At 41.7% G+C, this 21,218-nt stretch overlaps 1 protein-coding gene across 4 annotated transcripts in view; it reads right to left on the bottom strand.

Moving 5' to 3' along the window:
• The window catches only part of Erc2 (ELKS/RAB6-interacting/CAST family member 2), a 789,311-nt gene that overhangs the window by 1,954 nt on the left and 766,139 nt on the right, over window positions 1-21,218 (bottom strand). For all 4 annotated transcript variants that reach the window (XM_042679900.1, XM_042679903.1, XM_042679901.1 and 1 more), the window contains one exon: window positions 14,391-14,525. In XM_042679900.1, coding sequence (XP_042535834.1) covers window positions 14,391-14,525 — 135 coding nt within the window. The remainder of the gene's footprint in view (window positions 1-14,390; window positions 14,526-21,218) is intronic.

Genomic DNA, 21,218 nt, shown 5'->3' with positions numbered 1-21,218 from the left:
AACTTTCTTACTGTCTCTGGAGAAAAGTAAAGTTGATGTTCCTTTCATGTTAATAAAGAAGGGAAGTTTACAGCCATGACACCCTAGGGCATCCATAAGTGGTTTTCAGGGGTTCTAGAGACCTGTTGGGTACGTGTATAAATATATTTCTTTGGATAGAGGCCCTAGCTTTCATCATAAAGTTCTTGACCCCCAAAGTTGCTGCTGTAGGAAAACTCCAGGCACAGAAAGACACTAAGATTTTCCAAAGTCACAAAACAAAACATAAAAATTTCTGTAAATTGCAGCTCATGGCTCCTGCTGACCACTCATCAATGGCTATAAAATAACTTTCATTACAAAGCAATTTATTTCCTTGTGCATTTAAAACCCAATAGTATGTTTATATGTAGTTTGTTCCAAATCCCTTCATTTAAGGATTATCTTCCAGGATTTGAACTCAGGGCTTCTCACATACACACTTGCTTGGTCTGCTGATACACTACCACTTGAGCCATGCCACCAACCTGGCTCTTTGTTGGTTATTTTGGAGATGAAGTCTTGCAGATTGTGAATAAGGCCCCGTGTGCTTTTTTGTTTGATTGTTTGATTGTTTATTTGGTTCTGGGGCTTGAACTCTGGGCCTGAGCTGTCTCTGAGCTTCTTTTGCTCAAGGCTAGCATTCTACCACTTGAACCACAGTGCTACTTCAGACTTTTTTTAAGTAGTTTATTGGAAGTAAGAGTCTCATACACTCTCCTGCCCTAGCTAGCTTTGAACCGCTATCATCAAATCTCAGCCTCCTGAGTAGCTAGGATTACAGGCTGAGCCATATGTTCTGGCAATAAGGCTCCCTTTGAACTGCAATTTTCTGGATCTTAGCCTCCTGAATAGCTCCATGAGTTAGTACCTGGCTAAAGTTTAAAGTGAAAGAAAAGCAAAAAAGGGAAAACAAACAAAATCACTTCCACCAAAATAGCTCTCCTATACATCTATCCTAAATTTCTTTCACTTTCTTCCTTATTCCTTCTCTTTATTCTTATTGAGGAGTGCTGAGGATTGAACCCAGGGACTCACACATGCTAGGTAAGTTTCCTACAACTGAGCCACCTCCACAGCCTTACCCATAATTTCTTAACAGTGAAATGTGGTCTAATACAAATCACTTTTAGCAAATTAAATATATTAAAAAGTGGTAATTAATTATGATTGAAACAGACAGGAGTTGTAGCTTGAAAATATACACTGCCAATATCACTACTGTTCCTCATCCACCATAGGAATAAAAAGGAGCTCCCAGATGTCGAGGGTTATTAAAAACCAGATGTTGAGATCGACGTCTTGTATGCTGGTGAATAAAGTAAAGAAATATGACAGTCCAATATAAACTTTGCTAACATTTAACATGGCAGAAATGTGGATAAATTCCTTTCGTGAACTCAGAATATTATGCAGTTTTAAAAGTTTGGTTTTTAAAAAAAAATGTTTAACAAGTTTTTAAAAGAAAGTCTAAAGGGAAGTGGTGGTCTCTCTTGTCTTCAAAGCATAACATGAACGACCGTCATCACCAAGTGATTTGTGTCAAAGTGAGTTGTCTACTTGGAGAATAAAAAACAAAAGTGGCCAAGCACCGGTGGCTCACACCTGTAATCCTAGCTACACAGGAGGCTCATATCTGAGGACCATGGTTCAAAGCCAGCCCAAGCAGGAAAGTCTATGAGACTCTCCAATTAGCCAACAAAATGCCAGAGTGAAGTGTGGTTTAAGTAGTAGAGTGCCAGCCATAAGGAAAAAAGTCAAGAAAGACTGCAAGACCCGGAGTTCAAGCCCCAGTACTGGCACCAAAAAATAAATAAGTAAATAAAAAAGCAAAAGTATAGGAGGTGATCAGAGGTTGTTCTGAGTCTCCTGAACATTCGTAGCTATACTCTTCTGTATGAACATTTTAGTTTGGTCAGCCACCTTACCTCAGAGAAATGTGAATCTAAGGAGAAAAAGCAAAACACAACAAGAAATGTCACTTCATGAGAGGTTATTTGGAAATACTTGGAGTTTTAAAATGCATCTACGAAGCCTGGGAGAGTCTGTTTCTTTTCGTTGTTATTCTGTTTCCAAATTTACTCTGCAGGGGTTTTTCTGGATGCTGCCTGGTATTTGATCCCTTGTGTTTCCTTTATGAGTGGTTGTTCTGCCAGAAGTTGCCAAAATATCTGGATTGGAAGAAGCCTCTAGTCCATCAGTCATCTGTGTGCTTTTGTCCAGCATCTGAGGCTGGGAACATCCAGAGTGAACTGAAGCCCTGAGCAGAGACACCACAAAACAGCAAGGCCTAAAGTAGAAGCCGGGGAGGGGATTGGGGGCTTAATCTTCCAACAGCCTCAGGCTGAACCCTGCAGTTCCGGGGATCCTCCATAGTTCCCTAGTAATGGAATTCTCTAAATACTGAGATAAAACAATAGTTCACACTGGATGGGCTGCTCATAGTGGCTGGGTTGATGACAAGATCTAGAAGCAAAGGAATGAAGTCACTAGACAAGGGACTTGCTATTGTGTGGGCCATTTATTAGCCTCTGCAGAGAAGCTCTAAATGGGAAGTTTGTAGGCTGACATGATAAGCAGTCCAGGGGAAACACATAGCCGCTATCTATTTGAAATATTATGTACAGCACTTGAGCCCTTCATTGGTTGCACCTGCAATTCTCTTTGAATTGACAGAACGCTTTATTTTCCTTGGAACTGGAAGACTAAGTCCTCCACGGAGGCCTTATTGGTTTAAACTTTACTCCAACTTATCCTACCTAGAAAGGAATATGAAATCATGGAAGGGTTGTTTCAGTTTTTCCCGTTGCTTCGATAGAAACTTAGCTACTGTCTGTACCAGGAAGTTCAACCTGGCTTCCCTCAGGACAATCCTGCTAGTGATATAGTCTACTGTATAGACAATTCCAGACTCATACCCATCCCTACTTCATTTCATGGATTCTCTGAAACTTCATGCTCTACAACTGCATATCTTGGCTGTTCAAGTCACAATAGCAGGGCCACAATGTGGGAAAAATGTTGTTCCTTGAGCTTGGGTTAAGCATAGCAAACCCTCTTAAAATGTCTAGCTTTAGGGTTGGCCAGAGCTGGGAAAGGCCAGGCATGGACACTAAAAAGAAATAATAGAGAAAAAAAAGGTGTTTCTCTTCAGGGCACTGAGCTTCTTCCAGGTTCCAGTCTAAACGTCCCCTCTAGAGGCTGCTCACTTTGTGTCTTTCATCTCCTCTGCCTCTTGCAATGCTTAGGCCATGAATATCTCTGCTCAGGTAATGGGTCAGATATGACTGTGAGCTCCTATACTCCTATGTGATTTGTATTTGTTATAGCCTGTGAGGACCCATTAGCAAATATGCTCCCCAAAGAACAGGACAGTACTAGTTAGATTTGGACATCTGCTTTCTGCTCTCTTTAATTGAAAATATCAACTTATTTCTACCATAGGCCAAAAGTGCCACTACACTTAGTAGTAACTATTCTAGGTTAGAAAGAGTGCTGATAAGCCATGCCTTTTTTTTTTTTTTTTTTTTTTGGTGCCAGCACTGGGGGTTGAACAGATGGCCTGGGTGCTGTACCTGAGCTATTTTTCTCAAGGCTAGTACTCTGCCCCTTGGGCCACAACTCCACTTCTGACTTTTTGGTGGTAATTGAAGATAAGAGTCTCATAGATTTTGTTGACTGTGCCAGCTTTGAACCACAATCCTTAGATCTCAGCCTCCTGAGTAGCTAGGATTGCAAGTATGAGCCATGGATATGCAACCACAGAGAGTATTCTATATCCACTAAATCTCAATATGGCCTCAAAACACAAGTGCTGATGGACTCTTTGTGTAGAACAGGGCAGGGAGGGAGGTCAGATAGTTTGCCATAGGAAACTTGGCCAAGCATATGGAGCCCAGATCAAATCCTAGTCTGTCTGCCCACAATATTACATTCTTCTGATTCTGTCATATGAGCTGACATCATAAAAGCAGCTCACTTAGGCTCTGCCCAGTGTTCATTGGTTCTGCTTTGATCAGCTCTGGGCTATTCTGTACTGCCCTCTTCACAGCTGGTAAAGATCTTGGTTGGAGATAATCTACAACCTGGGCTGGGTCCCTCTGGCTTTTAGGAGAAGAAGGTCCTCACAGGTTGAGAGCTGTTCATGGAGGGGGGGGGGCATATCAGCAGTCCCCCTCAAAACGTTAAGGGGAAAGGCAGCACACCATTCTTCTTGCATACCATTCCACATGGAAGCTTCACAAATATTTCTAGATGAGTAACTCTGGAAGGCTAAGTTCTTCTTATGAGTGATTGAACTCTTCCAAAAGAGAATGTTTCCTGGATTCTAGAGCTGTTTAGCATTGCCAAGATCATGTGGCCTGTGTCCTTTCCTCAAAATGATCTTTTCCTTTTCTTTTTTTCTATTTTGTTTTGTTTTTTGAGATACTGGCACTTAGACTCAGGTTCTCTACCACTTGAGCCATGTCTCCTGTGCTTTTAGTGGTTTTTATTTTGTCAAGGTCAGCCATGGACCATGATCCTCCTACCCTCTCCTCCCAGGTGGGCACTCCCATGTCTGTCCATGTCTTACACCTGCCACTGCACCAGTCACATCTCTGGTTGAGTCTTCTAACCCAACCATTCAAAACTGAGACTTCACTGACCGAGTGGGAAATGATGGTATTATCCATACTCTAAGAAACATACTGTGGTGTCTTGAAGGGGAGAGGCCAACACTGGATAACCTATGCAGCCTGGGTCAGTTCTTCTCAGCAAGAACACATTGAAGCACATAGCTAACTGAAACCCCTTTGCCAAGCTGTTTAAAATGTCATAGAAGACCTTTTCCTTCATTTCTAGCTCATCAAGCATAATCATTATGGGGTAGCTTAAAAAAAGTAATTTTTCATTTCCATCAGGCAGAAGAAATCCCAACAAACCAGTCTCCGCTACAGAGTGCTAGTTATCTCAGCTGAAGGATACAAGATACCCAGCTGACAATAAAACTGCTGGAAGGCTCTATGTTGGCCAACACTATTGTTTGGAAGCTCTAAGTCAACATCTGCTAAAAGCTGAGCCACTGCCAGATAACCATAAAAAGAGGTAGGAGTGAAGACAGGCCTTATTTTTACTCCTTTATCCATCAGTCATTAACACTTGGCTTTGTTAAACACAGTGAAAATTGTGTTTTTAACATGATTCTGGTTTTACTATATCCTGATTGGTAGGCAACCAAATTTCCTAGCCATTCTATTCTTCACTTCCTCAGTTGCTTTAATAAAAGGAATTAGGTGCTGGTGGCTCACACCTATAATCCTAGCTACTCAGGAGGCTGAGGCCTGAGGACTGCAGTTCAAAGCAAGCCACAGCAGACTTGTGAGACTCTTCAATTAGCCACCAAAATGCCACAAGTTAGCTGTGGATCAAGTGGTAGAATGCCAGCCTCAAGAAAAAAACTAAAGGACTGTGCCCAGGCCTTGAGTTCAAGCACCCAAAAATGGGGGCAGGGGAGAGGAGAAAAGAAAAGAAAAGAAAAAAAAGGGAACCTTTCTACTAGCCTTGATATTTCACAGAGTTGCTGTGAGAATTAAAGGACTTTTACAGACATAACAGAGTAACATCATTCCTTTGGTAGCATTCAAGAGTTTCTTACGATATAGTCATTGCTACAAGTTATTGGATATTACTGTAATGTCAAAGGCAACCAGAGATGTATGAAGGTAATCCGATATGAATAAAACCATTCTTAAACAGTTTAGCATCTCTGGGCTGTTGGAAACTAGAATTTATCTAGATCATTCATAGACAGATTTTTTCAAACCAGAATTGTTAAAGTGCCACTGTTCTGCAAACAGGATGGACTTTTGAAATAAGAGAATTTGTATGTGTATGTAGTGCATGTCAGACAGATGCTCTCAATTCCTTTTTCTCTGTTCTTGCCTTATCCTGGAGCACTCTAATTGCCTGGAGAGTATAAGTCAAGCAAGATCAGTTTGAGAGAGGGAGGTAGGGAGGGGGAGAGAGAAAGACAGAGAGTGTGAGAGAGAGGAGAGGGGAGGGGGGAAGAAATCAGGGAGCAAGGAGTGAGAAGCAATTCTGTTTAGTAATATAAAATGGATTTCACTGTTTCCTAACATTTCAAGGTTGGCCACCCCTTTTCAATGGGAGAGCCCAAGTGCTGCCTGTCAGACAAATGTGACTGGATTAACAGGGAGTTGAAAAGGAATCAAGCCTCAGATGTTGCCAAGATGCCTTCCACCTACAAGCTGAGGAGTACAGGCTGTGTCTGCAAACCCCTATTGACTCCAAAGACACTGCCACAAATCTCTTAACGAAACCCTAATACTATAAACAATGTGTAACACGTAAGACAAATCAGAGAAAGAGGGGGGAAAAAACACTTTACCCTAAATAGGGTAAGACTGAATTCTTTGAGTCTCAAGTCTCCTTTAAGTAGAAATTCCTTTCTAACCAGAGGATGCTAAATGCACTAAGCAGCTCTGGACTCACCCTTCCCCCCCCCCCCTTATAAAGGAAGACCCTCCCCCGTAGGGTGTTATCACCTTATGCCCTAAGTGCTTACGTGGAAGGAATTAAGATCACACCCAGATTAAAGAGCTTTGGCTATAACCTGCTCATCTGCCAAGCCAGCTTCCCAACTGCTGCTCCCGGCCTCCCTTCCTCTCCTGCAGCCTGTGATGGTTGGGTAAGCAGGTAACTGCTGGGGGAGGAAGGAGGCAGTTAAACACCTCCCACAACAGCAGTTTAGACATTTGTCCTCATTTCCTTCTTTACCTGTCGCTTCACAGAGGGTCATTCAAGAGTGTCTGCACTTAAAAACAAGTACACAAATAAACTGCCATCTTTATTTCCCAATGGTGAGAAATCACATGGGCCATCTGGCTCACATCTGAGTGGCTTTGGGTTTTTTTGGGGGGGTATTTCTGCATCACCTGCTGAGTTTTAAACCTAGTGTTTAAATACATTTGTGGCCAAAGAAATGTGGTAAGGTGACAGGTGGCTCAGAATTTACTGCCAAATGCTGGCCAGGATGGCACTGACGCCAGTTCTGAGGAGACTTGACCCAGGAGGGGCAATGGGGATCATCTCTGAACCCTTCCCCCAACCAATAAACACCAGCACCAACAAGAATGTTCTTTATGAGCTGTTAAATTCAAAGTCTTCATACCTACAGGAAGCCAAAACTTAAGGCTTCTTTCAGGAAGTGGGCCTTGAAATTAAATTTCCAATCCCCAAACAGGAAAAGAAGGTAGGCAGGAAGGAGAAAAGAAAGGAAAATCTACCAACTCTTAGTTAGGAAATCTTTAGACATAATAGCTTGGATGGAGACATATAACTTTGCTTCGTAGTTTATAGTTGTGGGAGACTAGAAATTACTTTTTTGTTTTGACTGTTCTGAAATTATACTTTGGTAAGTTCTGACATACAGTACATAGGAAACAAAAACATTTACATTCACATGCATATGTATGTATATGTACATGCACACACATATAATATATATTCAAACATGTACTCAAGGGAAGTTGAGAGAAATTCCTAGTTAAACATGGTCTTATGAAATTCTTCCATATGTGGGAAAGTGCTCAACTCATCTGACATATCGTGATACATACATATATACACACATGACACTTGTATACATTTGTCCCACATTCATTTAACCTCAAAACATTAAAATAAATTTTTTTTCTTCCCTAAGCAAAAGCTAGGAATAACAATTCTACATATAGAATCTATCTTCTGAGGGCAATGGAGCATGTCAACTCGTCCTCTGCTAGGATTCATCTGCTGGCGACAGTGCAAGAAAGCTCAGAACCAATCACCGACCCCATGCAGCCTGTGGTAGAAGGGCTGGAGAACTCTAGAATCTCCTGATAGAGCTGGCACCAGCAGCTACTCAGGAGGCTAAGATCTGAGGATCAAGGTTTGAAGCCAGCCTGGGAAGACAAATCTGGGTGACTAATCTGTAATTAACCAGCAAAAGCCAGAAGTGGAAGTATGTGGCTCAAGTGGTAGAGCACCAGCCTTGATTGAAAAAACCAAGCCAGGGCACAAGGTTCTCAGTTTAAGCCCCAGTACTAGCACACACACACACACACGCGCACACACACACACACACACACACACACACACACACACACACACTGAATGAATGAATGAAATTTCCTGATTTATTTCAGAGAAGTCATAGGTCCCTGAGAGGGGCAGCTGAGGATATTATCTCTACATGGATTCAGGAACTCTACCAAATTCTTATCAACTGACTACAAAATACAGGAGAAAAGCAGGTGGATTTTATCTGACAGATCTGGAACCAGAAAAAACAAAGGGCTTGGAGATGTCCACTACTCCCAACCATGAGATCAGTGAGGGATTACTTTTAGGGATGGCTAGAAATCCCTCTCCCATGGAAATAAACTACAGGATATCATCTAGGATCAGGTACCGAAGCCTCAGGGGTATGTGGTATGGAGAGGTGGGAGGGTGTGGGGGCAGGAACACTGTTTTCAGCTCCTGAGATTACTAAACCTTAAGGCTCTTTATTCAATAAAAAGAGGAGGAAGAAGGCATGTTTTGGAACCAGGAATCCCAAAAATCATGCTGAGAGTGCAGCAGCCTCTTTGAAGTAGATCATAGGTTTGCTTTTCTGTGTACCCATCAACCTACATGTAAAAACAATTCACAGAAATAAATAAACATTGTGACGGGTCACTGAGATCACTTTATTGTATACTGAAATATCATCTGTGTAACTGTCTGCCGATCTTCACTTTGAATAGAAGACCAAATGTAGGTCTCAGTTCTTTGGTGATCAAGTTATTTGATGGCTCATGGCAAAATTACACTGGCCCTGAGCAGAATATTATGGAATTTTCAGCAGAAAATAGAAGTGGAAATTCAGTATTCTGAAATGTGACAGAACTCACATCTTGGCTGAGAGCCAAGACACACTGGGACCACACAGTAACAGAGAAAGTTGCCAGTGATCCTTATTTCTATCTGCAGAGTTTCTGGAAGCTGCAAAGTAGATCAGCAATATCTATATTTGTGAGATCAGTTTTCTAGGGCTAAGATCTTCAGAGCAGACTCCTTCAAGTGAAGAATGCAAAGTGGAAAACTCACCGTCTGCCATGAGGCAGTCACTATCTGAAAGCACTCCTACACACCTTGGCTGAATGGATGGTGGATCGTGGGCAAGTGCTGCATCCTACATTTAGATCTAGGTCCCTCAGTTGCTCAGGCCATTGTGTGTGCAGAGGCCGGTGGGCCAGCAAAACAGGTGAGGCTGGAGATCTTGGCCCTTAACAGCTCAGCCAAATACCCAGAATAGAAATCTGACTTCTAAAGGCATATGGAACAGTTTGGACTGGTCTGGTGGTGCTTCAAGGGAGCATGAGCTCACTCTTAGACTAAGCTTTCTTCTTGATGGACTAGATCACACCTGGAACCAGTGGAAAGAATTTACTAAATATGACCTTTCCTAGAGCAATGAAACGTGTATGGTGCCTACACAAAGGAAAGTAGAAAGGCTTGCTATCACTGATATGCTTCATAGCATATCAGTGGATATCAGAAGGATAAAAATCTAAAGGAAAAGACAGATGATACTGATAATGACAGATGGGAGGGCATTTAGAAGAAGCTGAGTTTCTACTTGGCTTTGTAAAAAGTCAATCTTGAGCTGCTAGGCATAGTGCTACATGGGAGACAGAGGTAGGGGAGGATAATGGTTTGAAGCCAGCCTGGCCAAAAAAGTTAGCAAGACCCTTTCCAAACAAATAAGCCTGGTATGATGGTCATGCCTGTAATCCCAACCATGCAGGAGGCATAGGTAGGAAAATCCCACTCTGAGGTCATCTCTGGGTAAAACGCATGAGGTCCTATATGAAACAGACAGACAAATAAGCAACAAAACAAACCTAAAAGCAAATAGGGCTGGAGCACTAGGCACAGCATGTATCAGGCCCTGCTTTAAAACAAAAGAATCCATGCTGTTACCCTCAATAAAATCATATAGGCTAGTATTATCGCCTATATGTTTCCCATGTACGCTGGCCTTTATTGTGTCATGGGAAATATTGTGGTCTATCCTTGTGACACCTAATTTGAAGGGTTTGCTAAGTCATTACTAGGATTTGTCTGGATGTTCTGCTAGTGTTAGAGGCCTCTAGCTAGCAACTGCTCCTTTCTCAGGGAGGGGGCCAGAGTGTCAGACTACAACCCTGCACTGGCTTCTCCGGCAACTTTTCCAAATCCTCCCCATCCCTTCTTCATATGCTTTTGTAATCCCTGATAGGCTATCCTTTATGACTGCCCTTGATTTTCCCATGTTCTCGTCCTTATCAGTGGCCTTACTTGATATCTACCAAGTTCTGGATGGCTTGATTCCCTTCTCTCGGCTGTTGTAGCCTTATGAACGTATCCCATAATACGTATGAAAGAGGAACTTCTATTTTCTGTTATGCAAAGCACTGGGCAGAAGGATTGCCTAAAAACCCTACCTCTTGATGAAAAACACTGCAGGAAACTGTGATTCAGTCTTGTTTTAAATTAGGTAGTCCCTGTTTTCACCTGATACTCTGAGAACACCAGTTTGCAAAGCACAGATGTTACTAGAAAAGAAAAATAATAATCCATGATCAAATAAGCCTGGGAAATGCTGGATTAAATAAGATTGGAGAGCTTTCTTTCTTATATGGCTTTTCAGATCCTTTGATCTGCTAATTGCAGCAGGGTGCTTGAAGATAGAGTTAAAATATGCAGCACTCTTCCCCAAATTCTTTGCTCCCTGAATCTTTGTATCAAGATTTCCCTCCTGGGACCAATGTTCCTGCAGTTACTTTGGGAAATGCTAGTGTGGACTTAATAATACTTGGATACAGCTTTTCTTGAGGAGAAATAAAAATCATAGTAAAAAAAAAAAAAGGACAGAAAAAGAAATGGAAAAAACATAATTCTGTAAGTGCCTGGCAATATTTGAATTTCCTAAGGAAAAAAAAGTTTCTCTGGAAACATAGCAAAGTGGCTGATTTTTTTCATAGTTCCTCATTCCATGAGTTTGATTTCTTAATAAAGCTCAAAAGGCAACATGAATATTTTACAGCCTTTCTTCCTTCCCTTCCTTCCTTCAGAGGATGTTGGCCAACCCTGAGGGAAGGCTTGGGGCTGGAAGAGTCACAGAAAGGGAGCTGGGAATCCTGAGGAGATTTTTCTCCTTTACATCAGCTCACCTAACTTAGGGACATTACAGTCATTTGGTAAAATTCCATCTGAAAGAATCTACTGTAAAGACCCTTGTGCAATCTCATGCTGATAGAGAATTTCATTGTCTCCTAGGAAGTAGCTCTCTTACAGGTATTATTATGCATAAATTATACCTTGATTAGTGTACACTGATTACAGAGTCTGTAATCAATTGGAAAAAACTTCCTAGCCTTTAACAACCATTGAACTCTGGGACTGAGTATATTGATACTTAGGTTGCTGGTTATTCAACCTCAAGTCTTCAGTGCAGAGGAGGGAGACATCTCCTATAGCTAGGAAACCAAGGACATCTGGCCCAGGAGATCCAGCTATTTCCAAAACTAGAGTCAACTTAATGTCATAGTAGGGCTCCTTGTTTGATTTCCCTTTTCCCATGTAAAGGGTTAGGATTAGGGTTACTGTATCAATAGAGCCTGATAGCCTTGGTGGTTCCAGATTAAAACTATACAGATTATCCTTCAGGACAAAGAGCATTTCACTCGTACCATATATTTCTGTTGGGTAAGTTCCTGAGCTATGGGCCCTAATTAAATTATAATTGTATTTTATCTGTTCGTTCTGATCAATATGATGCAGGAAAGAAGTGAACTAGACATGAGGAGACCTGGATTCTTGTGCTACAACTGGATGGCAAGCTCCCTAAAGACAAGAGTTGTATCTTGCTAGTTGTGTTCTCCTTCAGGCTCTAAATCTGGGCTCATATGGAATCTGAGTTGCAGAGTAAAAATCTAGCTGCAGGAATGCCAGCCAGGTTTTCCCCTCTCAAGGCAAAACTGGAGAAGTGGTGAGGTTTCCTGCTTTCACGTTCATGCTTTGTTTCTGGTATCCACATCAGTGGAGGACGTGAAAGTGGAAGACTATCACCATCTTCTTGATATTAGCTGTAAGAAAGCTGTATCAGTGTCTGAGTGCCATGCCTCAGCTAGACACTCTTCAGGGAATGCTAACTCTTCTAGGAAGGGCCCTACCCTTGAGCAATCATTTCTGTCTGGGGCAATCTCGAGTGTCTGTAGACCAACTAAGCAGGTGAGATATTCTAGCTGTGATTACAGATCTCTGGCAATATCATTCATGAGCCAGATAAATTTGATCTGGTGACCATTTCCAGCAGGACATATTAGAGTATGGCCATGCCTCTGTGCTGGGACTAAGCCAGTGTGTTGTTATCTCAGCAGGTTCTCTTCTGACTGACTCCTCTCATTTTGCTTCCAATTCTTCTTTCTGCTTGGTAAGTGCTCTCTGCTCTGTTTGGGGGAAAAGGGAAACCCAGGGTGGCCTACTAGCATGTGTGGCTGAGAGGAAAAGCCAAGGAAGTCTGCAGGTTTCTCACCAGTAGAACCTCATCCTGACTCTTCATGGAAGAATGCCAAAAAGCAAAGTATGCCAAAGGGCAGAGACTAAATGAGAGTCAAGAGATTCAGTTAACATTATAGGATATCAGGTCTGCTGAGGTCTGTGAGTGGGAAGTAGTGCTAGTAAGCACAGGATACATAAAAACAAATGAAACTGGGGGCTGGTGCTCACTAACCATCACAGTTTGAAGCCCCAGCAGTAAAGTCCTATTTCTAAGTCACTATCAAAAAAGCTGGAAGTGGAGCTTTGATTCAAGTGGTAGAGTGCTAACCTTAAGAAATAATATCTCAGGGATAGCACCCAGGCCTTGAGTTCAAGCCCTAGGACCAGCACACACACACACACACACACACACACACACACACACACACACACACACACACACACACCAAAAACAAAGCAAAACCAGCACACACACACACACACACACACACACACACACACACACACACACACACCAAAAACAAAGCAAAACAAAAAAAACCAGATAGACAAAATCATTCTCTCTCCACTTTCAGATCTTAAAAGCCATTTTTAAGAGCTAAAAATAATGACCTGGTACCTTTCCACACGTAGCTTCGGAAATCCAGATGTCCTACAAGGACAACTTACACAGTGTTGGAGTCTGAGGGCAAATGCTTTAGAGCACAAGGGTCAAGCTTCTAATACTATGTTCTATATAAATAGCTCCCCCTGGAGTTGTACTTCTGGCAAAACATCTTTAAGACTGAATCTTAACTTCTCTGGGATATTAGTGGCATGAAATGAAAAGAGTCATCTGGAAAAAAAATTTAGGAGCATCATAAGCACCTCTTCCCCTGCAAGCAATTAAAATCTTCCATGCACAGGTAATTCTACCAAGCCCTTCTTTCCATGTCTAAAGGCATCCACACTTACCTGGACCGTCCCCTGCTTTTGCCTAATATCCCTCCCCTACTAGAATATATTGTATAAATTACATTGCACACACACACACACACACACACACACACACACACACACACACACACACACACGGATAAAAGGTAAAGAGAAAAGAAAACCATGCTAATATTGCCAATACTGTTCTGATAGTTTGCACCTGATTTCCTAACTTGCATATGATTTACCTTCAACAGTTTTTCATGAAACACTACCAGTTTTTGCACTTGGTGAGTGAATGTGAAAGTAGTTGAAAACTGTAGGCAGATTTTGTTTTTTGTCAGTCCATCTTTCCACTTGCTTCATTTAGTCAAGGGGAAGATAGGGTCCAACTCAAATAAACCAAACTCCTTGACTTCACTGGCTGCAAGGCCAGCAAAATGGATTTCTCTTCTTCTTGTTTTTACCCCACCATTAATTTGCATCACTAAGGAATTTCCTAGGAAAGAACTCAGCAAACTGGAGGCTTCTTTGGTTGCCAAGCTCATGGAAACAAAGTGCTTTCTTTTCAAACAGGGAAAGAGACATTCCAAAGTAACCCACCATTAGATACTGAGCCAGCACTACACTACATATCTATGAAAGAAGAAAGGAGGGGAGGAAAGAAAACACATAACATAAACAAGAAAAGACAAAACCTTAAAGAGGAAGGAGAAAGGAAAACATTTAGATTCTTTGAGTGATGGAAATAAATACCAAAGCTATTAGTTTCAGTTCAAAGAACATATCACTTTATGCTGTTTATTATTTCTTAAGGATTATTTATTTTATCTTAAAATATCCAAAGGGTAAAAGGAGTTCTGGAGGTAAGCAGTGATGAAACTCACCTGGTCTGGAGAGGGCCTGTGGTTGGAATGTTGGGACCTCCCAGGAGATCGGTGGTGGTGGTGATGGTGGTGGTGGTGGTAATGGTGATGGTCTTCATCGTAGCTGTCTGCCATCAGCTTCATTCTGTTCTGAGTCTGCACAGAACAAAAGCCAGGGAAGATTCCATCAGCAGCTGGAGGACAAGCCAAAGAGACTCGGGAATAATGACAGCATCTATAGGGCTTGCTTTATTCCTAATCCAGAAGTCTCATTTTGAGTCAAATAAAAATGTAATAAAGATGGAATCACAGTGTTAGCTTTAGTGAAAGAGGCTTTGTCACACTCTTGAGACTACTCTGTTATATCTGTACATGTCAATGTACTTCCCTTTCTGATTTACAAGGGAAACAAAAATACATATCCTAAGCTGTTTTGGTTTATATTATCAAGCAATCACAGAGATTCAGAGTAAGCTTACAATCACAAAGTGCCAACAGTCATATCCTACACCACAGAGCAAGCCTGAGAAGGAGGCCCTGGAAGGGATGCTGGGAAAGGTCTGGGTGGTAACACAGAACTACAGACAAACAACTGTCTCACAAGACAAGGCAGGAAATCCACTCAAAAATAAATGAAAAATTCTGAGGGAGACTCTTCATTGCTGTGATGATTGATTGGGATATGTCTATGAATATTCAGTTGACAGTGCTTTTTGAGGGAACTGAGCAGATGGTACAAGTGGACAGAAGAGGAACTGACCATTTTAATTTATACCCCATGATGTCTGTCATTGAATCTATTAGGTGTGTAGTTAACCATCACCCCCCTCCCCCCGTACTTCCCAACTTGCCCTCCAGGGAAAGAAATGAACCAGAGATGAACTGACTTAACAGGGTTACAGTATCAAGAAAAAAAATTACTAAAGATCACTAGAAAAAGCAGATCAATTAAGACAACCAGAAAGTCAGGAAGTATGGGTTTAAGGATAAGATTTCCTGGAATGGAATATTGCTCCTCCTCTTTGTTGGTTATGTTACCTTAAAAGAGCTAATGGTTGGGACTGGGAAGGTGGCTCAGTGGTAGAATGCTTGCCTAGCATGCATGAGGCCCTGGGTTCCATTCCTCAGCACCACATAAGCAGAAAAAGCCAGAAGTGGCGCTGTGGCTCAAGAGGTAGAGTGCTAGCCTTGAGCTGAATTGCTGAGGGACAGAGTCTAGGCCCAGAGTTCAGGCCCCACAACCAAAAAAAAAAAAAAGAGCTAGTGGTTCATAAACCTAAATTTCCCTACCTCTAAAATGCCAGCCACTTCCAAAATGGTCATTATCAATCCTACCTCCCTGAGGATGCTTTGAGGAACAAATGCCATAAATGACTTCAGGTATCAGTCCAATAAATGCTATTGGGCTCTTCTTGTTCACCAGATAAAACAAATCTCTCTATATGCATGCTTTGACCGTTGTCAATAATGTCTCTTCTGGCTCCCATCCTGAACCTTCGCTTTGGTCTCTCACTCTCTTCCCACCCCCTTTCTCATTCTCTTTTTCTCCTTCCCCCTCCCTTCCTGCCTGCCTGCCTCCCTTCCTCCCTCCCTTCCTTCCTTCCATCTACTTCCTTCTTTCCTTCCTTATACCTGGTGTACACTTTGGTGTCTCACTGACAGTATTTTTTTCCTTCCTTTTTCTTCCCTTTGCATCCCCTTTCATATTCCCTTTTTCACCTCTCTCCCTCCCCCTCCTTCCTTCCTTCCTTCCTTCCTTCCTTCCTTCCTTCCTTCCTTCCTTCCTTCCTTCCTTCCTTCCTTCCTTCTTTCTTCCTTCCTTCCTTCCTTCCTTCCTTCCTTCCTTCCTTCCTTCTACCTGGTATATGCTAGCCCCTCTAGGAGCTTTTCCTAACACTACTCTTGGAGTTGGATGGCAGTTGCTGCCTGCATATCGTGATTTTCTGACATGGATACATGTGTGGTTATACCTTGAGGCTGTCTCATTCATTTGTCTCTTCCCAGAATCTAGCACAGGATCTCACAGAGGTAGATCTACATACATGTTGCTTTAGTCAGTGGCTGAAAGAACAAAGGTCATGATTTTCTTGCTCGAGAGGAGCTGCATGTTTGTTTTCAGCAGGGAAGGTCACTGAAAGTTGAGGACATTGAGTGAGTTGCCGTAACAGTCCCATTGGTGGTTCAAGATGACAACGAGCCATCAGGACTTCAAGAGAGCCAGAAGTCAAGGGCTGGCAAGGCCTCCAACAAGTCAGAGTTTTATTATGTAATATAAATAATTCTGTAATAAGAAAGAGAATTCTGGACCTAACATAGTACATTCTTATAGTGTTTTTCATGTATAAACTTATTCTTAAAACTTTCCTGGGAGGAATTATTACTATTCTCATTTGGCAGCCAGAAAAGTGAGGCATAGATTTCAGCCTCTAGAGTCTTTTTTTGATATAAGACATGAGGATTTCAATACTAAGCATTTTTCTGCCTTGTCTTGTTGCTAGCAAAACAGGCAAACAACTCAACAGGTAGAAACAGCTTTCCCATAAAGGCTTCAGTTCTGTTAAGTTTTGGAAACACCTCACATCTCAATTCTACCTGCCAAAGGATGTTTCATGATTTATTCAGTCCGTCTTTTAAAATGTGTACAATATTTGGAAGGTCCCAGAGCAAATGTAAAAAGATGCATGTATATGATAAAAACAATAAAAATACAGGGAAAGATCCACTTAAAAAATTAAACACAAAATCCCAGGCAACGTTTGGCAGCTGATAGCATTTCCATTCTTCACATGTCCACTTAATGTGTCAGAAGACTGAATGGACAAGTTAGGCCTGTGAGAAAGAGCAGGGCAGTTGGGTCCTTGCAGGCCAAGTACTGATATTCCCCTTAGTCCTCTTGCCTTTGTACAGAAGGCTCTGAAGTTCAGTGTTCACACCTAAAATTCCAGTGTTGTCACAGGAGACTGTACTTTTGAACCCATGAACTAATAAACCTGGAATTGCTTCTTCTAAATGGAATTCTGAGGGCCTGAAGGGAGCTGTGATGGTCAAGACAAAAGGACTTACCCAGAAATAAATGATGGAGCCTAAATGAACAAATAATAACTCTGCTCTTGTAAACATCATAATATCCTTATCCTTTTGGGAAGCTCCTGTGATTTTATGAGCTTATTTTCTTACTAGCAACAAGTCTAAAGTTCCCTACCTTTGAACTATATCCCATAAAAGAATGCACAAGCCAAACAAGATGCTGCATGCAGTCCTAAATGTGTCTGTTGAAATGAGGTGCTGGAGAGTAGGCATGTCATGGGATAAAGACTGTAAATGAATGATGTCATCTTTCCAATTTGGTGCTGAAATATAAATAAACCATGTTGTTCATATGAATACCAGATCTGGGGGAAATGTACACAGAGCAATTGTGAGCGGAAGAGGCTTCTTTTGATTAGTCTGTGGTGGGGGAGAAGAGTGTGAACCAGAGATGAAGAATGAGAGTTTGGTCTGATATTCTAGACCATTGTTATTTATCTTGCATGTAACATATCCCCTAAACTGTGACCAATTTCTTACAGGCTGTTGCTAGTGTTTGTGTCCATAAAAACAGTGGACTGATCCAGCTCCATCATGTCGAGTAGAAAATGCACCCCTCCCCCCTTTTATTCAATCTGCATTACCCAAACTGATTCCTGCCTAGTTATATTCGTTTCCTAGCACACTATGGTCTGAAGGGATAGGAAGCCACAAATAACCCTCTGTAATAGTCAAGTGGAAGAAAAAGAGCAGGAAGTTGTAACAAGGATCAGAGCAAGGATACCTTTTTTTTTTTTTCCAGATAACTCCACACAGGTTTAGCAGGTGACCCCAGGTGTGATGTTCATATCTGAGTAAGATGCATGGGGTGTCTACTGCAAAGCCTTCAGATTTTCTGAACTGATTAACTGACTCCCAGGAAAATCACAAAGTTGCTAAGGCCCCCTTTCTGCAGCACACTTGGAAATAGGAAAATCCATGAGCTGTCCACTGAAGCCAATTTCAATTTTCTTCACACCGTCTAACTCTGCCCTGACACTTCCACCTCAGATTAGCTGTATTATACACTATATTGTGACTGCTAAGAAAAACTGAATCAGATCACATTTCCTCCTCCTCCTCCTCCTCCTCCTTCTTCTCCTTCCTCTTTCTCCTCCTCGTATTCCTCCCCTCCCTCCCTCCCTCCCTCCCTCCCTCCCTCCCTCCCTCCCTTCCTTCCTTCCTTCTTCTCTAGAGCCACAGCTACTAACAGCTAGCCTGCTGCACTTGACTTCTCTGGGTGCATTCCATGCCCAGAGTGACATCAGACTCTTGTTACCCCTGGGACTCAGGTTCCTGAGAAGTTCTTCATCACCCATCCTGCTCCTCAGTCTCTTTCTAGATGAGTGCTAGGTACGTTCCAGCCACACGTCTGCCTTCACCCCTCTCCCCAGCCTCAAGAGATCTCTCTCTCTCTCTCTGCTTCTGTCTTGTCTTTCATCCTAGATCACTTAAATCTGAGCTATAACCTTACCTTCAATGTCATGTTAACTTAAATACTATTTAGACACACCTTTCCTAAGCCTGCCTCACAAGACACTGTTACAGTCTTTCACAGAATCCTACATCAACTTATCCTGCTCTATCACTTCAAAGACTGGCAAAGAGAAATGTTTGCTTGGCTATCTCTACCACTAGTTGAAAATCTCTTGAGGGAAGCAGTATAGTTACCACCTAACCTAGGGTCTTAACTGTGTGGCATTTAAGTGTATGAACATATGGGTGAAGGGAAGAGAGAGCATGAGTTGCTTTGGAACCACTCAGTGAGAGTCCGTGGTAATCAGTTAAGTATTCAACTCTCCATGCGATAGTTTAATTTTTCCTGTTGTGCATATGTTTTTGTTTCTTATTGTGGTTATTCTTAGAAGTGGAGAGAGAAGGAGAAATGTGTTGTTTTGGAGCTATTTGTCAAGTCACGTTGGTTTTCTTCAAGAAATATTCGTTTCCAGTAAATTGGATCCAATCAAATAGTCTGTCACCTGCCTACTTACCTCATTGAAAATAAGGGGTCTTGGGGCTCTTTCTGTTCTCTAGCCTTTGGAATAGCAAGGGACTTTGGAAGGCTTTTGTTAGTACCAAAAGTCAACTGTGGAAAACTAAAACTTTATTCATTAACTAAAATCTCCAAAGAACAACATCTCTGGAAAGGTGTCAGATAATGCATCTCTTTGGACCATTCCTAAGTTTATCCAAGGTGCCCTTTAAACAAAATGAAAATCCTTGATTAACTAGTAATATAGTCAATAGCTTAATGGCAATATGTAGCTATAAATGTATAATATCCAAACTGTCTTTACAAATACTTTTAACAAGGTGGCAATAAAGAACCATACTTTGATCAGTTTGATCTCAATCAAGTTAACAATAAAAACTTCATGAACAAGATTTATTGCCGTGGGATATAGAGATAGTATTATACAAAGGCATTTATGCTTTTCTTCAATCAGGTTTCTTTTCTCTCCTTTTCCCACCAGAGACATCCCAAACTTCCCAGAACTCCATTGTTTTGTTATTGCCAAATTAGAGTGAGGCAAACAGTTCTTGTCTGCACATCAAAGATGGAGAAACCAGACAACAAATGGAAAGCAGGAGGGGGAGAGTTGGTTCAGAACATCACTTGGCTTACTGACCGAAGAACTCTAATTAGGTAGAACCTATATTCCAGTGCTTAGGTCATAAAATGAAGCAAGGTAAAATGAAGCAAGAGAATGAAGGAGTTATTAATGTGCCACAACGAGGACTGAATGACATAAAGGCTTCTACTCTGGACAATGCACAGAAATTCATTTAATGCTGAGCTGAAGTAGCAAAAATAATTATGTACTGGGGTATATGTTTGCCCAGTATGTTCCTACATTCCTGCTTGTGTGTGTGTGTGTGTGTGTGTGTGTGTGTGTGTGTGTGTGTGTGTGTGTGTGTGTGTGTGTGTGTTGCTATTGGGGCTTGGACTCAGGGCCTGAGTGCTTTTTTACTCAAGGCTGGTGTTCTACTGCTTAAGCCATAGCTGCACTTCTGGTGTTCTACTGGTTAATTGGAGATAAGAGTCTCAAGAACTTTTCTGCTGGCTTCAAATTGTGATCCTCAGATCTCAGCCTCCTAAGTAGCAAGGATTGCAATTGTGAGCCATCACACATGGCAAGATAAGTTTTTTTAGAAGGCCTCTTTTATTTTTTTTTTTTTTTTTTTGTTTTTGTTTTTTTTTGTTTTTTTTTTTTTTTTTTTTTTTAATTTAATTTAATTTTATTTGTGAACATACTGTACAGAGGAGTTACAGTTACATGGGCAGGATAATGTGTACATTTCTTACCAAGCATTGCAGCCTCCTCCTTTGTTTATCCTTCACATCCCTTCCCAGCCTCCCCCCTCCCCCCCTAATCCCAATCCTTCTCCTTCCTCCCTCCCCCCAGCCCCCCCCCCCCCCCCCCACCAACATTGTAAAGTTCGTTTTGGACATGACAACTTGTACTTCTCATTGTTGCAACAGGTCCACCTGTATCCTTAAACAACTGGTTTTTCCCCATCTCCTCCACAAGTTATACTGACATCAAATATAGTGAAAGCAAGGGTTATACTGTGGGGGAGGGACATACAAAGCAACAAAGAGATAATCTTATAAATGTGTTAGAAGGCCTCTTTTAAATTAAAAAACAAAACAAAACTGAGCTGATTATTGCTCAGCTAGCAAGCAAAGGAATAGGACTGAAAACTAGGATTCTGATTCCAGATCTCAGATCAGGTGCATCTGGAGAAGTGAAGAGGAATAAGACATGAGAAATTACAGGA

This window comes from Dipodomys spectabilis, unplaced genomic scaffold, assembly GCF_019054845.1.
Source record: "Dipodomys spectabilis isolate Male_0828 unplaced genomic scaffold, ASM1905484v1 ptg000054l, whole genome shotgun sequence".
NCBI lineage: Eukaryota > Metazoa > Chordata > Mammalia > Rodentia > Heteromyidae > Dipodomys > Dipodomys spectabilis.
Note: the sequence above shows the minus strand (reverse complement) of the source record. Positions and strands in the feature narration are given on the sequence as shown.